Source organism: Oryza sativa, chromosome 12 (genome assembly GCF_034140825.1).
Source record: "Oryza sativa Japonica Group chromosome 12, ASM3414082v1".
NCBI lineage: Eukaryota > Viridiplantae > Streptophyta > Magnoliopsida > Poales > Poaceae > Oryza > Oryza sativa.
In genome coordinates, this window is record NC_089046.1 from 24,508,715 (window position 1) to 24,525,211 (window position 16,497).

Here is a 16,497-nt window from a genome sequence, read left to right on the forward strand (position 1 = left end):
CAAAACGTCTTGTAACCTGAAACGGAGGTAGCAGTAGATTGTGTCATATAACTGAAGGAAATTATTTATAAATCACGAGTGGACCTTATGTTTTTTTTAAAAAAAAATAGACCATGTTTCACAAAGTTTCATTCATTTTATATAAAATTTCATGAAATTTTTATAGGTTTAATGATGTATCCCGGTGTTAACTGAAATTTATTTGAAGGCAACCTGGTATAAACTAAAAGTACGTGCTAAACTAGCACCTGGTGTAAAGTGAGACCGGGTGCGCTTTACTCAGTGCAAAATGCAATTTACTCTTTATTTTTTCTAAAAAAGATAAACATAATCTAAGTGGATTAAAAGGGGAAATTCGAGCGCATTGTGAGCTGATTTTATTTTACAGCCATTTAGACCACGATTCACGCAGGCCACAATAAAAAGGCCTAGAGGAGGATTGGGTATAACCAATAGGGTATCTGAATTTACTCTGTGTTGGCACATATTTTAGCCATAAAAACTTATAAATTCATGGCTGCTTCAAAAATCGATCTAGTCTGGCAAAATTTGAGAGATCTTGTATTATAATCAACCCAATACTGAAATGATGATAAAATGTGTTATAGTAAATAGCTTTGACTTTTTAAAAGTAAAAAAATTACAAAAGAAAATGCTCCTATTACTAGCGGATTAATTTGATATTCTCCTTTTTAACTTATCGCTTCAAGCGATACCCTTGAAGTTTCCGAGTTAAAATATATATTACAAGATATACTCTTAGAGAAGTTTTCAAGAGATGACGTAAAAACATGGATTTGACTGGATATTATTATTATTATTATTATTATTATTATTATTATTATTATTATTATTATTATTATTATTATTATTATTATTATTATTATTATTATTATTAAATTAATTAACAAATCTGGAATTCTATGGTCCAACTCAGAGAGCTCATAGAAATGGTCTTCATTAGTTTAGCAAATTTTGTACATTGATGCTACATAGTAATGGCAGTATATTCACCATGTTTCTAAAAAGAACAATATATTCCCTGTTCCTTTGTCTTCATGTTGATTTTTGTTTACATTACACATTTTGTTGTGATTGTGTTCGTTCCATTTCACGCCATACAAGTTAGTTTATTGGAAATTATCATCTTTCACATCATTTATACATTAAAACAAGAGTGCCATTTTTTTTATTCCATACACATACTATTACTGAATAATGATTTCAACAAAAACATTGAGAACACGCTTAGCTTAACATTTGGTCAAATCGTATTTTAAACTGCACATAAAAATCGCAGTTTTCCATTCTATAATTTTTTTCACCATAAATAAAGAGCATCCTTCTTTTTCCTGCATTTCTCTCTCTCTCTCTCTCTCTCTCTCTCAATATAGTTTTAAACTCGTTTCTCAATATATGATACTACTGACTTTCCCTCCCTTTGACAATGTCCTTTTTTTTTACAGTATCCAAGAACTGGGCCTGTTTTCTGGGGGACAGAGAAAAGGGATGCTTGGCCTTTACATCATTAGCCAAAGGAAAAGATAATCTTCTTCAATCCCAGCCGTCAAAATGTATGGATATTGAATTCCATCAACTGATGAAGGCCCACATGTTTCTTAAAGCTAAAATGGTTACTTGAACATTGATTGATAGCCTTTTTCTCCAACCATTATGAAATGAATGTACTTGTATCTAGCAATTTTTCAGTTATACACATAGAAATTCTATACTAGATCGGTGATGTTTTTGGTTAGCACTTTGGCTTTCAATACAAATTTTATGCATCTAATAAGCAATTACATGTGTAAACTCTGTGTGTAAGGCTTGCAAAAACAAGCAAAGAGCTTGGATATCCACAGTACTAAACAAAGCTTGGCTGGGAATGTCTGACAAGAAAATGGGTACATAGGATGTTGATTGATGATGTTTGTATACATGTTGTTTTCCTTGATAAAACATCCTTTGGAAAATGCCAAATAATGTGGCCTTTTTTGTTTGGTTTTTTTTTCCCTTTCTTGGACCTTTTGTGTAGATGGACTTCTCCTTGTCCTCACAAGACAAGATAAGGGTTTGGTTATTTTCTTTGGCCCGCATATAATGTACTGTTTGCGCCACACAGTATGATAGACAGCAATATCGGGTTCCAACGAAAAATTGCAAACCATACATTTCGTTGTAATTTTGTCATGGAGCTTAAAATAAAAAAATGCAAGGATGTAGTCCCTCTATTTTTATATTTTTATATATGATTGTCGGTGACATGGGACCGGGAGTATCATGACTTAGAGACTTGAGGCAGACACGATCACCCACGTGGCCTAACCCCCTCGGGGGGGTCGGGCCCGAGGGTGATACGGCCGCCCTTCTCTTTGTCTCCCCGAGGGGTCGGACTGCTCCCGTCTCGGCCCCGAGGGCCGAGGCGCCCCGACCCCTTGTGGATTTTGCGCCGCGTGTATGGGTTAGGTGAGTGCAGCGGTGCTCACCTAACCGCATTTATTGCGGTTTGGACGAGCGCGTCACGCCGCATGAAACGCAGTGAAGCGCGCTCGTTTATCCGGTCTGTGATCAGTCACAGACCGGTCAAATCGTCGGTTAGGTGGCGACAGGCGGTCTGACGCACGCCTCGCCCCATCCCGTCAGGACGAGAGCCTCCAAGCACTCGTCCCTAGCCGGAGCCGGCGTGTTAGCTCCTGGAGATGGCACGTTGATTCCGGTCAGATATATGCCAGGCTTCATCCTAACCATTATAAGCAAGACATTGTATGAAGAGGGGCGAACATGCAGATTGATAAACTGACGCGTGGTGGACAAGAATGACCGATTTGTGACCGGTCTGACACTGGTCATGTCGTCAGCAGACAGCCATGTTCCCACGTCGCGCCTGCTTCCGGCGGAAGTGGAGGTAGGTGTGGGCCGTCCCATCAGAAGGTCATTCAGACAGCAACCATACAAATCTCCGTCCATTTATGAAAAGAGAGGATAAGTCCCCACACAAAAAGAGAGAGAGGGTGCATGTGGTATCCCCTTGAGGTATAAAAGGAGGACCTTGCCCACTTAGAAGGGGGATGATCTTTTCGGATCCCAGAACAATCGGGGGCTGGCTCGCACTTTGTAGCTTCTTCATACACAGATCCACCAAAACACAGGAGTAGGGTATTACGCTTCTCAGCGGCCCGAACCTGTATACATCGCCCGTGTCTTGTGTGTTTCCACTCTCGCGAACCTTCATCTCACACAGACCAGGAGCTTAGAACCTCACCCAGGGCCCCCGGCCGAACCGGCAAAGGGGGGCCTACGCGGTCTCCCGGTGAGGAGCCCCACGCTCCGTCAATGATGCTGTTTACTTTTGGAAGTGAGATTTGACTATTTGTTTTATTAAAAAATTAGTGTAAATGTGAAAAAAAGTAATGATTAAGGCACCTTTAATGATAAAACAAATCACAACAAAATAAATGACACTTACCTAGTTTTTTTAATAGGACATTTTTAAATAAATGAAAAGGGAAGGAGCCTCCTGTTGGGCAGTGACCCACCACAGCGGAATGTCTCCTTCCGGTTTGAATCCTACTGGTTGGAAATCCCGGGTTTTATGGATGTGGTAAAAAATTCCTGGGAAAGACAGCTACTTGCTTCTAACCCCTTCTCTGTCATGCGGTTGAAATTGCACCATCTTGCACGTGATCTAAAAAGATGGAGCAAATTGCAAGTTGGGGATATCAGACTCCAGTTAGCCATTGCAAATGAAGTGATTTTCCAGTTAGATGTGGCCCAGGAATCAAGATTGCTTTCAACTGATGAGAGATCTCTACTAGCCGACCTGAAAGTCAAAGTGCTGGGTCTTTCTGTTCTAAACAAAATTAGTATCAAACAAAGAGCAAGATTATCTTGGTTAAAAGTGGGCGATGTAAACTCAAAGTTTTTCCACCTTAAAGCTAACTGCAGACGCCGCAAAATTACATCCAATCCCTAGCCACCCCCAATGGAATTGCAGTTTCCGCCCATGACAAGCATGCAGAACTGCATCGTATCTTGTCGGTCGAATTTGGCACAAGCCAACCAAGATATTTGGGTCTAAATTGGGAAAAATATCAACTTTCCCTCTTTCGACCTTTCTGAACTGGAGACAAATATAACAGAAGAAGAGCTTAATGCCACGGCAGAGAAGGCCCCGAGACCTGATGGTTTTACTGGTGGTTTCTTCAAGGTGGCATGGGATATTGTAAAAGGTGATTTGGTTCAATGGTTTTGGAACCTGAACACAAAATATTTGAATTCGGCGCACATCAGCCTCCTCCCTAAAATAGGGGACACCTCCAGCGCCGATCATTACAGACCTATAAGTTTAATGCATAGCTTTGCAAACAATCATCACTAGGATTCTTGCAAATAGATTGGCATGAGAATAAACAAGTTGGTCTCTCATAATCAAAGTGTGTTTGTGAGGAAAAGAGCTATTCATGATAATTTTCTCTTTATCCAAAACATGGTAAAATTCTTGCATAGGCACAAAAAAACAATGCCTTTTTGTCAAAGTCGACATTTCAAAAGCATTGGACTCGGTAAGCTAGCCTTTCCTATTGGAAGTCCTACAACGTTTTGGCTTCGGAACAAGATGACGTAATTGGGTTTGCCAGAGCATCCGGTCTGCACACCAACGTTGAAAATACCGAAATCTTCCCAATAGCTTGTGAGGGGGTGGATGTTCAAGATATAACGCAAGTTCTCCCGGGGTCGATAAAAACTTTCCCCTGCTCCTATTTAGGTTTGCCGCTGCACACGCGCAAACTAAGGAAAGTGGACTTCATTCCCTTGATTGACAAATTTGGTGCACGCTTACCGGGTTGGAAAGGAAAGTTTTTCACTTCAGCAGGACGTGAAACTCTCGTTAAATCAGTTCTCGCTGCTCTTCCAATTTATCATATGACAGGAATCCAAACACCTAAGTGGGTTATCAAACGCATTGATCGTTTTCGCAAAGCGTTCCTTTGGAAAGGAGACGACCCCGACAATGTCAGCCTAGGAAGCAGCCTAGTTAACTGGAGCATAGTTTGCATGCTGAAAAATTTAGGAGGCCTCAGAATTTTAGACCTTAACAAGTTCTCTAGAGCTATTCGTCTTCGATGGTTTTGGTTCAGTTCAAAGGAGGAAAACAAGCCTTGGTTGGGCTCAGAGTTGACTTGTGACAATGTTGACAAGAGTCTTTTCTAAGCTGCTACAGAGATCGTGCTAGGAGATGGAAAAAAAGCATTGTTTTGGGATGACAACTGGCTCTCCAACCAATGCCCAAAAACCTTGCTCCAAGGCTTTTCAGCTTAGCAAAACGAAAAAGAAATACAGTGCATCACGAGCTAACTAGCAATAATTGGATCTTCTCCTTTCGGCAAATTACTACAATTGAGGAGATCCATAAATTGATTTCTCTAGGCGCCCTCATTCAGAACGTGCAACTCTTTCCAAGTCTGCCAGATGATATCCTTTGGAAGTTCTCATCTAATGGAATTTACACCTCAAAAAGCGCATACTTGTTGCAATTTCAGGGCATCTTCGCCACCACTGATTTTGCGAAAATCTGGTCAGCTCCTGCTGAGCCAAAACATCGTTTTCTTGGCTGGCTCATTCTACACCAAAAAACTCTAACCGCGCAAAATCTTCTTCAATGCCACCAGCCATGCGATTGGATTTGCCCTCTTTGTAGGGATGCTTTCGAAGACACTGCTCATCTGTTCAAAGAATGCTCTTTCACCATCGATGTGTGGAATAAGACTTGTGTTTGGAAGGGTTTAGGTCAAAACACTTTGCCTAACACCTTAGATTTAAGAAGTTGGTGGAGTTTGCTCTCAGCCATTAGACCAAAACCCCAGCAAAAAAGAACTCTAGGGTGCCTGATCACCTCTTGGTGAAACATTTGGTTGGAGTGGAATCAACGTATTTTCCAAAAACTATGCACGACGATCGACAGGGTGGCTTCCCTAATCCTGCAGGATCTCGATCTGCGCCACACGGCTTTCCAACCCCCTTGATGTTTGTCAGGGTTACGGATAAGGTATACCCTCTACCTTTGGACGTACGCTACATACCGATAAGGTATACCTGCGCGCATACGGATAGTTTCCGTATACATTAAGGAAATCCATCACGTGATAAGGATAACATCTACGGATGGAAGGAGTTCTACTCGGATAGGACTGGGTCGTTACCATATCGTTTGGGGTCCGATATCTCCGAGTTCTACTTGGAGATAAACTGACCCGCGGTATAAAAGGGACCCCCTAGGCAGGACCTAAGGCATCGAATCTTACCGCCAACACATCCACCACAGCCTACGGAGCCGGAGTGTGTAGGAGCCAAGTTGCCGGGAGATCTAGTCGAACCAACTCGACTACGGTCTCGTCGGTATCATCGAGTTCCGCTATTTCCCTTGTAATCTATGGTTTCCATCATATAATCCCATATCAACTAGATTAGGGCTATTACCTATCAAGGGGCCTGAACCAGTATAATCCTTGTCTTCTGTTTGCTTGATGTCGTACTACGTAGATCCTCGTATCAACGGACCCCAATACCCTCTATATCCGGTCTACGGGTATCCCCCGGCGACAATGTTTGTCCTGTTATTATTTTTCTTTATTTTCTTTGCCTTTTTATGTTTGCATGTACATAACTTTTGTTTCTCCTAATATATTCTGGCAGTCCTTCTCCGTCATTTCCTCAAAAAAAAAAGGAAGGAGCTCAAGAACTTGTTTTCTCTGCAACTGCAGATTCAAAATAAGATTATATTCCTAATGACAAGTTATGCTTAATTTCACTCGTTTCCTTATCTCAGTTTTACTCAGCCAAGCCCTGAACTTTTGTAAATCACTGCAACTGGCTGACATTCTGAACCTATTCATCATCAGGTGTCCAGGTTAGAGCAAAAACCATTCAGAATTTCATCTACTGCTACAACAAAACAAAATACACAGCCAAGAAAATTCTGTGCTTATTAGATTTATTGGTACAGTCCCAAAAAGAACTAATGTGCAGCAACTACAGTTCTCTAAGAGGCCACATCAAACCAATCTCAATTCTCACCCATCTAGAGCCGTTCATGCTTTAGGTAGCCAGTGTGGTCCGAGGACAATTGTCAACTGAGCAGGCCAGGATGTCCCGGTAATCGCGTGAGATTGTGAAATGATCATACACATTGCCGTCGCGGCTCTTCTTGTACTCGAATAGCATGGATGAATGATTGAAAGCCGTGAGCTTCACGAAGCCGAAGTCAAAGTCTGTGTAGTGACTCCATTTGATCTTTGAAGTGGTGAATTCTGAAAGGCTGGCACCACCACCTCCAACGACCACATGCGTCGTCGCTTTGAATGGGCCGTTGTAGTGATCCGAAGCGTTAACGACACACTGACCCTGAAATCAATCAAAGATTGTAGTCAGTCTAGTATTGCTTGTAACATGGAATTGTCAGTGTGCTAACGGTAATTTTAACTGTAGCATTACCGGCAAATACTAGTTATCAGTTTGCATTTTGTAGAAACAAAAAAGGAAGACTTTTCAAATGCTTTCATACATAACTGAGTACAAAGTGGATACAAAATTTTCAATCTGCATAATCACAGTTTGAGCTGAAGCAAATGGTAATGAGATATGCACCTGATAAACTGGACATGTTCTTTCATAGCTGTGAACATGACCATAGAAGGCAAGATCAACTCTGTACTTTTGTAATAGCTCCTCTATTGTGTCTCGCCCCATCGGCTCCCCAAATGTACCCTGTTCTTCATAGTAGGAGCAGGATGAGTACCCAAGAACGCGGTGAGCAAGGAATATGAGCCATGGCTGCTTCTGCCTGTCGACAGATGATAGGCATTGCTCGATGAACTTGTACTGCTCGGTCCCTGGCCTCCAGTCCTCTTCTGTATGGGCAATGCAGAACCTGAACATGCCGTAGTCTGTCGCATACCTGAAGGACAACTGTTCTGTTACTAAAATGTTCAGACAATTTCTGCAGCCATACTGAGCCACTTTACCAGAATTTCGCACGGTTCTCGGCAGGAGTGTAGAATACAGTTTGAGCAGGAACACCACATTCTCCTCCGGAATCAAGGTTTCCGTAGAAAGAACCAGTTCCAGGCCAATCCCTCTCATGATTACCACTGCAAAAAATGCCCATATTTAGTCAAGGCAAGAACAATTGGAAGGGCATAAGCACTGAAATGAGATACTGACCTGCCAATCATGTATGGCACAGTCGAAGCAATCGGTTCGATCTGTGCAGTGAACTGATCCCACTGCGACAAGTAACCATTTGCGTAGCAAATATCCCCAATGTGGACAACCATGTCAATGTTTTCCAGGTCTCTGATGATCTGGTAAGTAGTGTTCAGTGAACCTGGCTGGAAGTCATTGAACTCATTTGAACCATCTGCCTCTGCCTGAGGAAATATGTCACAAGATAATATCACTGTAATTTCAAAACACCATGCCCAACAGTTATGTGAAATGAACACCAGATACAATTATACAATTGACACAATATCTACCTTTCCCATGTCTCCGAATATGACTACTCGCTGCAAAGAATCTTGTCCAGGATAAGGTGATGCTTTGAAGCTGTATGACTTGCTCCAGATAAGTGTACTGTTTGGTAGCCTATGACCTAGTCTGTAGGTATACCTGATACGTTGCAAAGTAAACCATACTGCTTAGTTTCTGGATGTATCAAAATTCAAGAGGAGGTTAAACAGTCAAGATTGATCGCATACAGTGAATCTGGCCACAGATCTTTTAAGTAACTTGTATGAATGTAACCAGGATGGCGCCATCCAACAGTTCGTGCCGGTGCACCTACATCAGCAGATTGAAACTCTCTGGTTGATATGATATTCAGAGAACAGAAATACAGTGTTATTAGTACTACATTACTATACTGGATATGCATATTTTCAGTTCTGTTGACATTGTAAGTTCTGAACTTCCACTTTGGTGTACTTCTTCAGAAAAAAAAAAGTACTATTTTTCATCTTGAAACAAATAAAAAATAAAAATTTAGTGGCATACCACACATGCTATTCCTGTCGAATGTCAATGTTCCAGCTGGAGAAAGAAAACTACGGCCTCCTTTCGCACCCCATTCGACAAAAGGAACAGCTTCTTTAATATCGTATCCACTTGTCCAGGTGACTGTCATCTACAATAATACTTCCTTAGTCACCCTTCTAGATTATTTTAAGACAGAACTCTCGCATAACGAAAAGTACATTCTTGCTTCATTGTTAAACTTCAAAAAGACTAGTTGAATACTTTGAACATTCATGTCAGTTCCATATTGGTTGGTAAACTTACTTCATTCCAAGACTTCCCTTGTGCCAAACGTGGGTAAACAGGCGCCTTTGGATTTGCAAATGCGACCTTGTTTGAGACTGCAATTAGCTTCGGCTGTTACAGTAGTGAATTATTTTCGGACATGAGAAATGTAACTTCTTCCAAAAAGAAAGAAGAAGGAAAATGTGAGAAATGTATCTTCAGAAATAACCTTCAGGTGTTGTATACAAAAGTTCAGCAGAAGCCATTTTTGTTTTACCTTCAATAGGCCACCTGAAAAGAGTGCAAATGAGAAATCTTCCCTCTGGTTGATCAACTGAAGCTTCAGGTAGCCCTTCCCAGACTTATTATAGCCATCATTATTGAAGTTTGCAAATTGGTACTGCGATTAATAAGATATCGGAAAGTCTGAATACTATCAGGGAATTATATCTGAATCTTAATTAATTGGAACAGGAAAGAACTTAGTAACCTTGATAGGTGCCGTGCATAGCACCGGGGGACGCTGCCTCTTGTTTTCAGGCTCACAGATTGCAGCACTGACAATATCCAAACAAGAAACAAAAAGTAAAAAAGAAAATCTCGTGTTAAAATTTCAGGTGCATCTGAAAAAGGCTCACTCAGTTTGATTTCCTGTTACCTAAAATTAGCTGGAGAAAACACTCCAATCCAGTCGTCATTGGAGGGGCTTGGATGGAAGAACTCTACCTCTACCCATTCACTGTTCTGACCCTGCAGCATCAAAATTCAGAAGCACCACCCAAAACTGTCAGTAAACCATCTGTGATTCAGTGTGCAAATGCTAATAACAGTGATGTGAACTGAGAAATGGAGCTGACCTTCAGTCCAAGAACCCAAGGCGATGCCTTGACATGCGCCGATTCGTTGACGGCAAGGACCGTCCTCTCGACAGCGATCCTCGACAGCGGCTGCTCACCGGGGTGCGCCGCCGCGCAGACAATCAGCCATGTGGCCACCACCCAAAGCCTGATCATACTCCTCCTTCAGTGTCCTGAAAATTGCCCGGCCGGAATCAGTGATGAACTATGCCTAAAAGACTAAAATTCATCGCCTGCCTGCCTGAAATTCCTACCAAGAAAAGGCAGCAGCTTTAATATCCCCTTGAAGGAAACAGGTGCAGATGTGATCATCATAAATAAATATCTCAATCCAATCATTGAGGTAGGAATGTGTACTGATACTGGGGCATAGGAGAATATTCCCTGCACCTAAGAAACCAAATTGCGAGTCAGAAGCGATGTAGAACTGAACACCGGAAATTCAGATTGGGACTTGGCACAGGTGCATCAAGAAAGACCCAAATCTATTGACTTTGTTAGTGTCATCTGAATAGGAGAGCTGCAGCTTTTCAAAGTCAGCCAAGTATAGGCTGTGTTTAGTTCCCTTCAAACTTCCAAAAATTCTGTCACATCAAATGTTTGGACACATGCATAGAGCATTAAATATAGACAAAAAAAATCAATTGCACAGATTGCATGTAAATTGCGAGACGAATCTTTTGAGCCTAATTACGCCATGATTTGACAATGTGGTGCTACAGTAAACATTTGCTAATGACAAATTAATTAGGCTTAATAGATTCATCTCGCAGTTTATAGGCAGAATCTGTAATTTGTTTTATTATTAGTCTACGTTTAATACTTCAAATGTGTATCCGTATACTTCAAAATTTTTACACCTAAACAACTAAACACGGCCATAGTACACCCAATAATTATCTGCACTTGGAAGTTTCCAAATATTGTATGCATTTGGAAGGCGGATAGATTCTCCATTTGCATCATGGGATACTACAATCATGTGGTAACAATTCCTTTCTTGATGTTTACAGGATAGTATATAGTCATGATTATAAGAATCTATCCCTCAAGGATGCAAGCTGCCCAGCATATGTAACCCATGTACAGTCCATTTAAGTGGGTTGGCCCATTAACCCACATAGGCCTACTTGTATCCCTATAGTTAAATCAGAGAAGAGAGAGATGGGGATTTATTTTCTTTTGAAACTAAAAGAAATGAGGATTGAACTGTTTATCCATTGAGTTAGGGTTAAAAAAAATATATTGTGTACAAAAGATTAGAAATTACCCTTGCAACCACTATTACACCTATACTTACACGCACGAGACAAGACTTGAACGCAGGCCAGTCCAAACCCTGGTAGCGCTCCAACCACTAGGCTACGGCACCGTTCTCACTTACATTTATACCCTTAACACCCACAATGCTGATGTAGCACACTCTCTGAAGTCAATGCTTGATTGCTAATTTATTAGATAAACTGAAAATATCTAAAATATCAGGACCATTTGAAATTGCTTTCAAATATGAATCGAATGCTATCACATCGATGTCAGCAAACCCTATGTTTGATTCTCAAAGAAGGTGGGATTGGGGTACACTCAAAAACAGGGGCTGTTCTAGTTAGGAAAAGGGTTGTATTGGGATGGAATATTTTTATTCCAATGTCTTTTACTACTAGAAATTATGCATATATATTTTATTATTGCTAGGCTCTAGATAATCCCATGTAGATAGATAATATAATTTTGGTATAATAATTGCAAACCTTACATTTCATAATAATGTTGGCATGGAACCTAAAGACAAACCACAGTTTTCTAGTGGTTGTTCAGTTGGTGCATTTAATCTTTTCTAAGTTTTCTATTTTTTTCTAGGATTTTTTTAATAGAAAGAGAAGGATCTCAGTACTTGTTTTCTTTAAATTGGAATTTCAGATTCAGAAGATGATTTATATTCCTAGTGGGAAGTGATGCTTGATTTCATTCATTACTTATCTCGACTTTCCTCGCCATGACCCTGAACACTGCAAATTGTTGGAATTGGCTGACATGCTGAACCTATTTATCATTAAGTAAGAGCAAATTACATTCAGAATTTCATCTACTGGTACAACAAAACAAAGTACGCAGTCAAGAAAATTCCGTGTTTATTATGATTTATTGGAATAGTCCCAAAAGACTTTGTACAGGAACTAGATTGCTCTTTGAGGCCCTGTCAATCAATCTACCTGTAAACCTGTCTAGAACTGTTCATGCTTTAGGTAGCCAGTGTGGTCCGAGGACAGTTGTCAATTGAACAAGCCAGGATGTCTCGGTAATCACGTGAGATTGTGAAATGATCATACACATTGCCGTCACTGCTTTTCTTGTACTCAAACAATAAGGATGAATGATTTAAAGCTGTGAGCTTGACAAAACCGTAGTCAAAGTCCCTGTAGTAACTCCATTTGATATTTGAAGTGGTGAATTCTGAGTCGGAGGTACCAGCACCAGCACCTCCAACGACCACATGTGTTGTCGCGGTGAAAGGACCACTGTAATGATCTGAACCACTAACAACACATTTATTCTGAAATCAATCAAAGATTGTAGTCAGTACAGTAATTTTGTAACATGCAATTGTCGAGTGTGCTAACTATATGTTGACTGTAGCATTACCGACAATACTACCTATCAGTTAGGTTTTTTGTAACAAAATATATTATAAGGTACTGTCCTACAAACTTGTGCATACAGTGAATAAAAACTTTTCAATCTGCAAAACTGCAATTTGAGTTGAAGCAAATGGTAATTAGATACACACCTGATAGACTGGGCATGTTCTTTCATAGTTGTGGACATGGCCATAGAAGGCGAGGTCAACCTTGTACTTCTGCCAAAGCTCCTGTAGTGATTCTCGGCCCATCGGTTCCTCAAATGTACCCTCTTCTTCATAAAAGGTGCAGGATGAGTACCCGAGAACTCGGTGCGCAAGGAATATGAGCCATGGCTGCTTCTGCCTGTCGACGGACGATAGGCATTGCTCGATGAACTTGTACTGCTCAGTCCCTGGCCTCCAGTCCTCTTCTGTATTAGCAATGCAGAACCTGAACATGCCATAGTCTGTCGCATACCTGAAGAAGGATAAAAGTTGTTTTAGTAAAATTCAGAAATGGCAAAAGTTGTAACAACTGATGTAGCCACACTGAGCCATAGAATTACCATAATTTTGCACGGTTCTCAGCAGGAGTGTAGAATACAGTTTGAGCAGGAACACCACATTCTCCTCCAGAGTCAAGGTTTCCATAGAATGAACCAGTTCCAGGCCAATCCCTCTCATGATTACCCCTGCAGAAGTGCCCATTTACAATTGTTAGACAAGAACAATTGGAAGAACACAAGCAATGAAATGAGATACTGACATGCCAATCATGTATGGAACAGTCGAAGCAATTGGCTCGATCTGCGCAGTGAACTGATCCCACTGCGACAAGTAACCATTTGCATAGCAAATATCCCCAATATGGACAACCATGTCAATGTTTTTCAGGTCTCTGATGATCTGGTAAGTAGTGTTCAATGATCCTGGCTGGAAGTCATTGAACTCATTTGAACCGTCTGCCTCTGCCTGAGGAAATATATCAGGAAAGAATATCACTATCACTGTGTTTTTTTTCAGAACACCATGCTCAACAGTTAATGAACACCAGATACAAATAGTACAATATCTACCTTTCCCATGTCTCCAAATATGACTACTCTCTGAACGGAATCTTGCCCAGGATAAGGTGATGCTTTGAAGCTGTATGACTTACTCCAGATGTGAGTACCATTTGGTAACCTATGGCCAAGTCTGTAAGTATACCTGAAATGTTGCAAAGTAAACCATACTGCTTAATTTCTGGATGTGTCGAAATTCAGGAGGCGGCAAGATAGATCACATACAGTGAATCTGGCCACAGTTCTTTCAAGTAGCTTGTATGAATGTAACCAGGATGGCGCCAACCGACAGTTCGTGCCGGTGCACCTACATTAGTAGATTGAATCGTTGAAATGAAGTGGTTGATATGACATTCAGAGAACAGAAATGCAGTGTTACCCGTACCACACTACTATATTAAGTTATGATGGCATTATAAATTCTAAACTACTCCCTCCATTTCAGATTATAAGTCGTTTTAACTTTGGTCAAAGTCAAACTCCTTCAAATTTAACTATGTTTATAGATAAATATAGTAATATTTATAATACCAAATTAGTTTCAATCAATAATTAAATACATTCTCTTAATAAATTTATCCTGGGTTGAAAATGTTATTATTTTTTTCCTACAAACTTGGTCAAACTTAAAGCAGTTTGACTTTGACCAAAGTCAAAATGACTTATAATCTGAAACGGAGGGAGTATTACTTTTTGAGAGAAGACCGAACTTTAGCTATCTGATGTTCAACAGGATATAGTGACATACCACACATGCTATTTCTGTCAAATGTTAATGTTCCAGCTGGAGAAAGGACCCGTTGTCCCCCTTTCGCGCCCCATTCGACGAAAGGAACTGCTTCTTTAAAATCGTACCCACTTGTCCAAGTTACTGTCATCTACCACAGTACTAATTCAGTCACCTTTTTTTTGAATTTTTTTTAGACATCAATCTTGTATGATGAAAGCTACACTCTTGCTCCATTGGTCCACTTAGAAAAGACTAGCTGAATAACTTGAACATTCATGTTAATTCCAGATTGGTTGGGAAACTTACTTCATTCCAAGACTTCCCTTGAGCTAAACGTGGGTAAACAGGCGCCTTCGGATTCGCAAATGCGATCTTGTTTGAGACAGCAACCAGCTTTGGCTATTAAAGGAGTGAATTATCTTCAGTCATGAGAATATGAAAAGAAAAATGTATGTTTTTTCCTTCCAAAAAATAAATATAGAAAGAGAAGTTCAGAAGAATCTTTTTTTTTCTTTTGGTCTTACATTCTCGAGGCCACCAGAAAAAAGAGCAAATGAGAAATCCTCCCTCTGGTTGATCAACTGAAGCTTCAGTTTGCCCTTCCCAGACTTACTATAACCATTATTATTGAAGTTTGCATATTGGTACTGCGATTAATTGAAGACCAAAAAAAAAGTCAAAATCATGGCAAGGAGCTATATCTGATTTTTTTTTAAGAAAATGTATATCTGAATCTTAATTAACTGGAACAGGAAAAAACTTGGCAACCTTGATAGGTGCTGTGCAGAGCATTGGGTAATACTGTGGAACACCATAAGCCTCACAGATTGCAGAACTGACAATATCCAACACAAGAAACAAAAAAGAATTATCAAAACTTGTGCTAAATTTCAGCTTCACCTGAAAATTTCAGTTCATGTTACCTAAAATCAGCAGGAGAAAACACTCCAACCCAGTCAGTATTGGAGGGGTTTGGATTGAAGAACTCTACCTCTACCCATTCATTGGTCTCACCCTGTAGCATCAGAAATTCACAACCAACTCAGCAAACGATTACTGTGTCTGAACTCTGAAGAACTGCAGATTCTCATGGCAGTAGGTGAGAAATGGAGCTGACCTTCAGCCCAAGAACCAAAGGGGACGCCCTGACATGTGCCGACTCGTTGACGGCAAGGACCATCCTCTCGACGGCAATCCTCGACAGCGGCTGCTCCCCGGGGTGCACCGCAGCTGCGGCCCAAAGAACCAGCCATGTGACCACCACCCACAGCCTGATCATACTCCTCCTTCAGAGACCTGAAAAAAAAATTACCCAGCCAGAGTCAGTGATGAACTTAGCCTGGAATCCACCTCCTATCTGAAATTCCTTATAGACGGCAGCAATCTCCAAGAAAGAGAGAGCAAGGCACCAAGTAAAAGGTAGCAACTTCAAGAACTCCTTGGAGGAAATGGATGCAGATGTGATCATATAAATAATACACACATCCAATGATTGAGGTATGACCGTATGAATGCGTGCTGACACTGGTCCATAGGAGAATCCTTTACCTCTTCAAATTCGAGTCGAAATTGGTGTGGGACTGGAATTCAGCTAGTCTAGAAATTAGATCATTTACATCCATTGACTGTGTCAGTGCCATCTGTATCTGAAAACACCATGCTTTTCAGAGTCAGTCAAGCACATTATTTTCCAATAATTATAGCTCTCTCTGCGGTTCATGCAAGTGTGTGCCATATGAAACGAACCTGCAATTAAGTTAGTGTACCAAGTTGCCATGCGAACATATGTGATAAGATTTTTTTAAAGGAGATGATGGACGAGTCACTCACGGGTGATTTTGAATTGGAGTGAAACACGGGATGAGTGACTGACCAACATGATGGAATTCTGCATCCTCTGTGGACCATTCTCACTGCTATCAGCACTCA

The 16,497-nt window shown here is 40.7% G+C and overlaps 2 protein-coding genes across 4 annotated transcripts; both read right to left on the reverse strand.

Moving 5' to 3' along the window:
- Positions 1 to 6,844: 6,844 nt before the first annotated feature.
- On the reverse strand, positions 6,845 to 10,667 carry LOC4352612 (probable inactive purple acid phosphatase 1). Of its 2 annotated transcripts, none has more exons than XM_015763192.3 (13): positions 10,409 to 10,667; positions 10,155 to 10,327; positions 9,956 to 10,047; positions 9,788 to 9,854; positions 9,575 to 9,697; positions 9,337 to 9,429; positions 9,052 to 9,181; positions 8,757 to 8,838; positions 8,535 to 8,667; positions 8,221 to 8,426; positions 8,022 to 8,147; positions 7,645 to 7,954; positions 6,845 to 7,401 (listed from the first exon to the last, which is right to left on the reverse strand). In XM_015763192.3, exons 2-13 carry the CDS (start codon positions 10,308 to 10,310, stop codon positions 7,096 to 7,098), a joined length of 1,824 nt encoding a protein of 607 aa, XP_015618678.1. In that variant the 5' UTR covers positions 10,311 to 10,327; positions 10,409 to 10,667; the 3' UTR covers positions 6,845 to 7,095. The 2 variants fall into 2 exon arrangements, with proteins under 2 accessions (XP_015618678.1, XP_015618677.1); XM_015763191.3 differs by having other exon boundaries at positions 9,527 to 9,697; positions 10,409 to 10,548.
- Positions 10,668 to 12,184: 1,517 nt separating this feature from the next.
- LOC4352613 (probable inactive purple acid phosphatase 1) lies at positions 12,185 to 16,235 on the reverse strand. Of its 2 annotated transcripts, none has more exons than XM_015762813.3 (13): positions 16,117 to 16,235; positions 15,686 to 15,864; positions 15,492 to 15,583; positions 15,337 to 15,403; positions 15,093 to 15,215; positions 14,875 to 14,967; positions 14,587 to 14,716; positions 14,064 to 14,145; positions 13,851 to 13,983; positions 13,541 to 13,746; positions 13,341 to 13,466; positions 12,943 to 13,252; positions 12,185 to 12,708 (listed from the first exon to the last, which is right to left on the reverse strand). In XM_015762813.3, exons 2-13 carry the CDS (start codon positions 15,845 to 15,847, stop codon positions 12,397 to 12,399), a joined length of 1,836 nt encoding a protein of 611 aa, XP_015618299.1. In that variant the 5' UTR covers positions 15,848 to 15,864; positions 16,117 to 16,235; the 3' UTR covers positions 12,185 to 12,396. The 2 variants fall into 2 exon arrangements, with proteins under 2 accessions (XP_015618299.1, XP_015618297.1); XM_015762811.3 differs by lacking the exon at positions 16,117 to 16,235 and adding an exon at positions 15,978 to 16,009.
- Between the last annotated feature and the right edge of the window lie 262 nt (positions 16,236 to 16,497).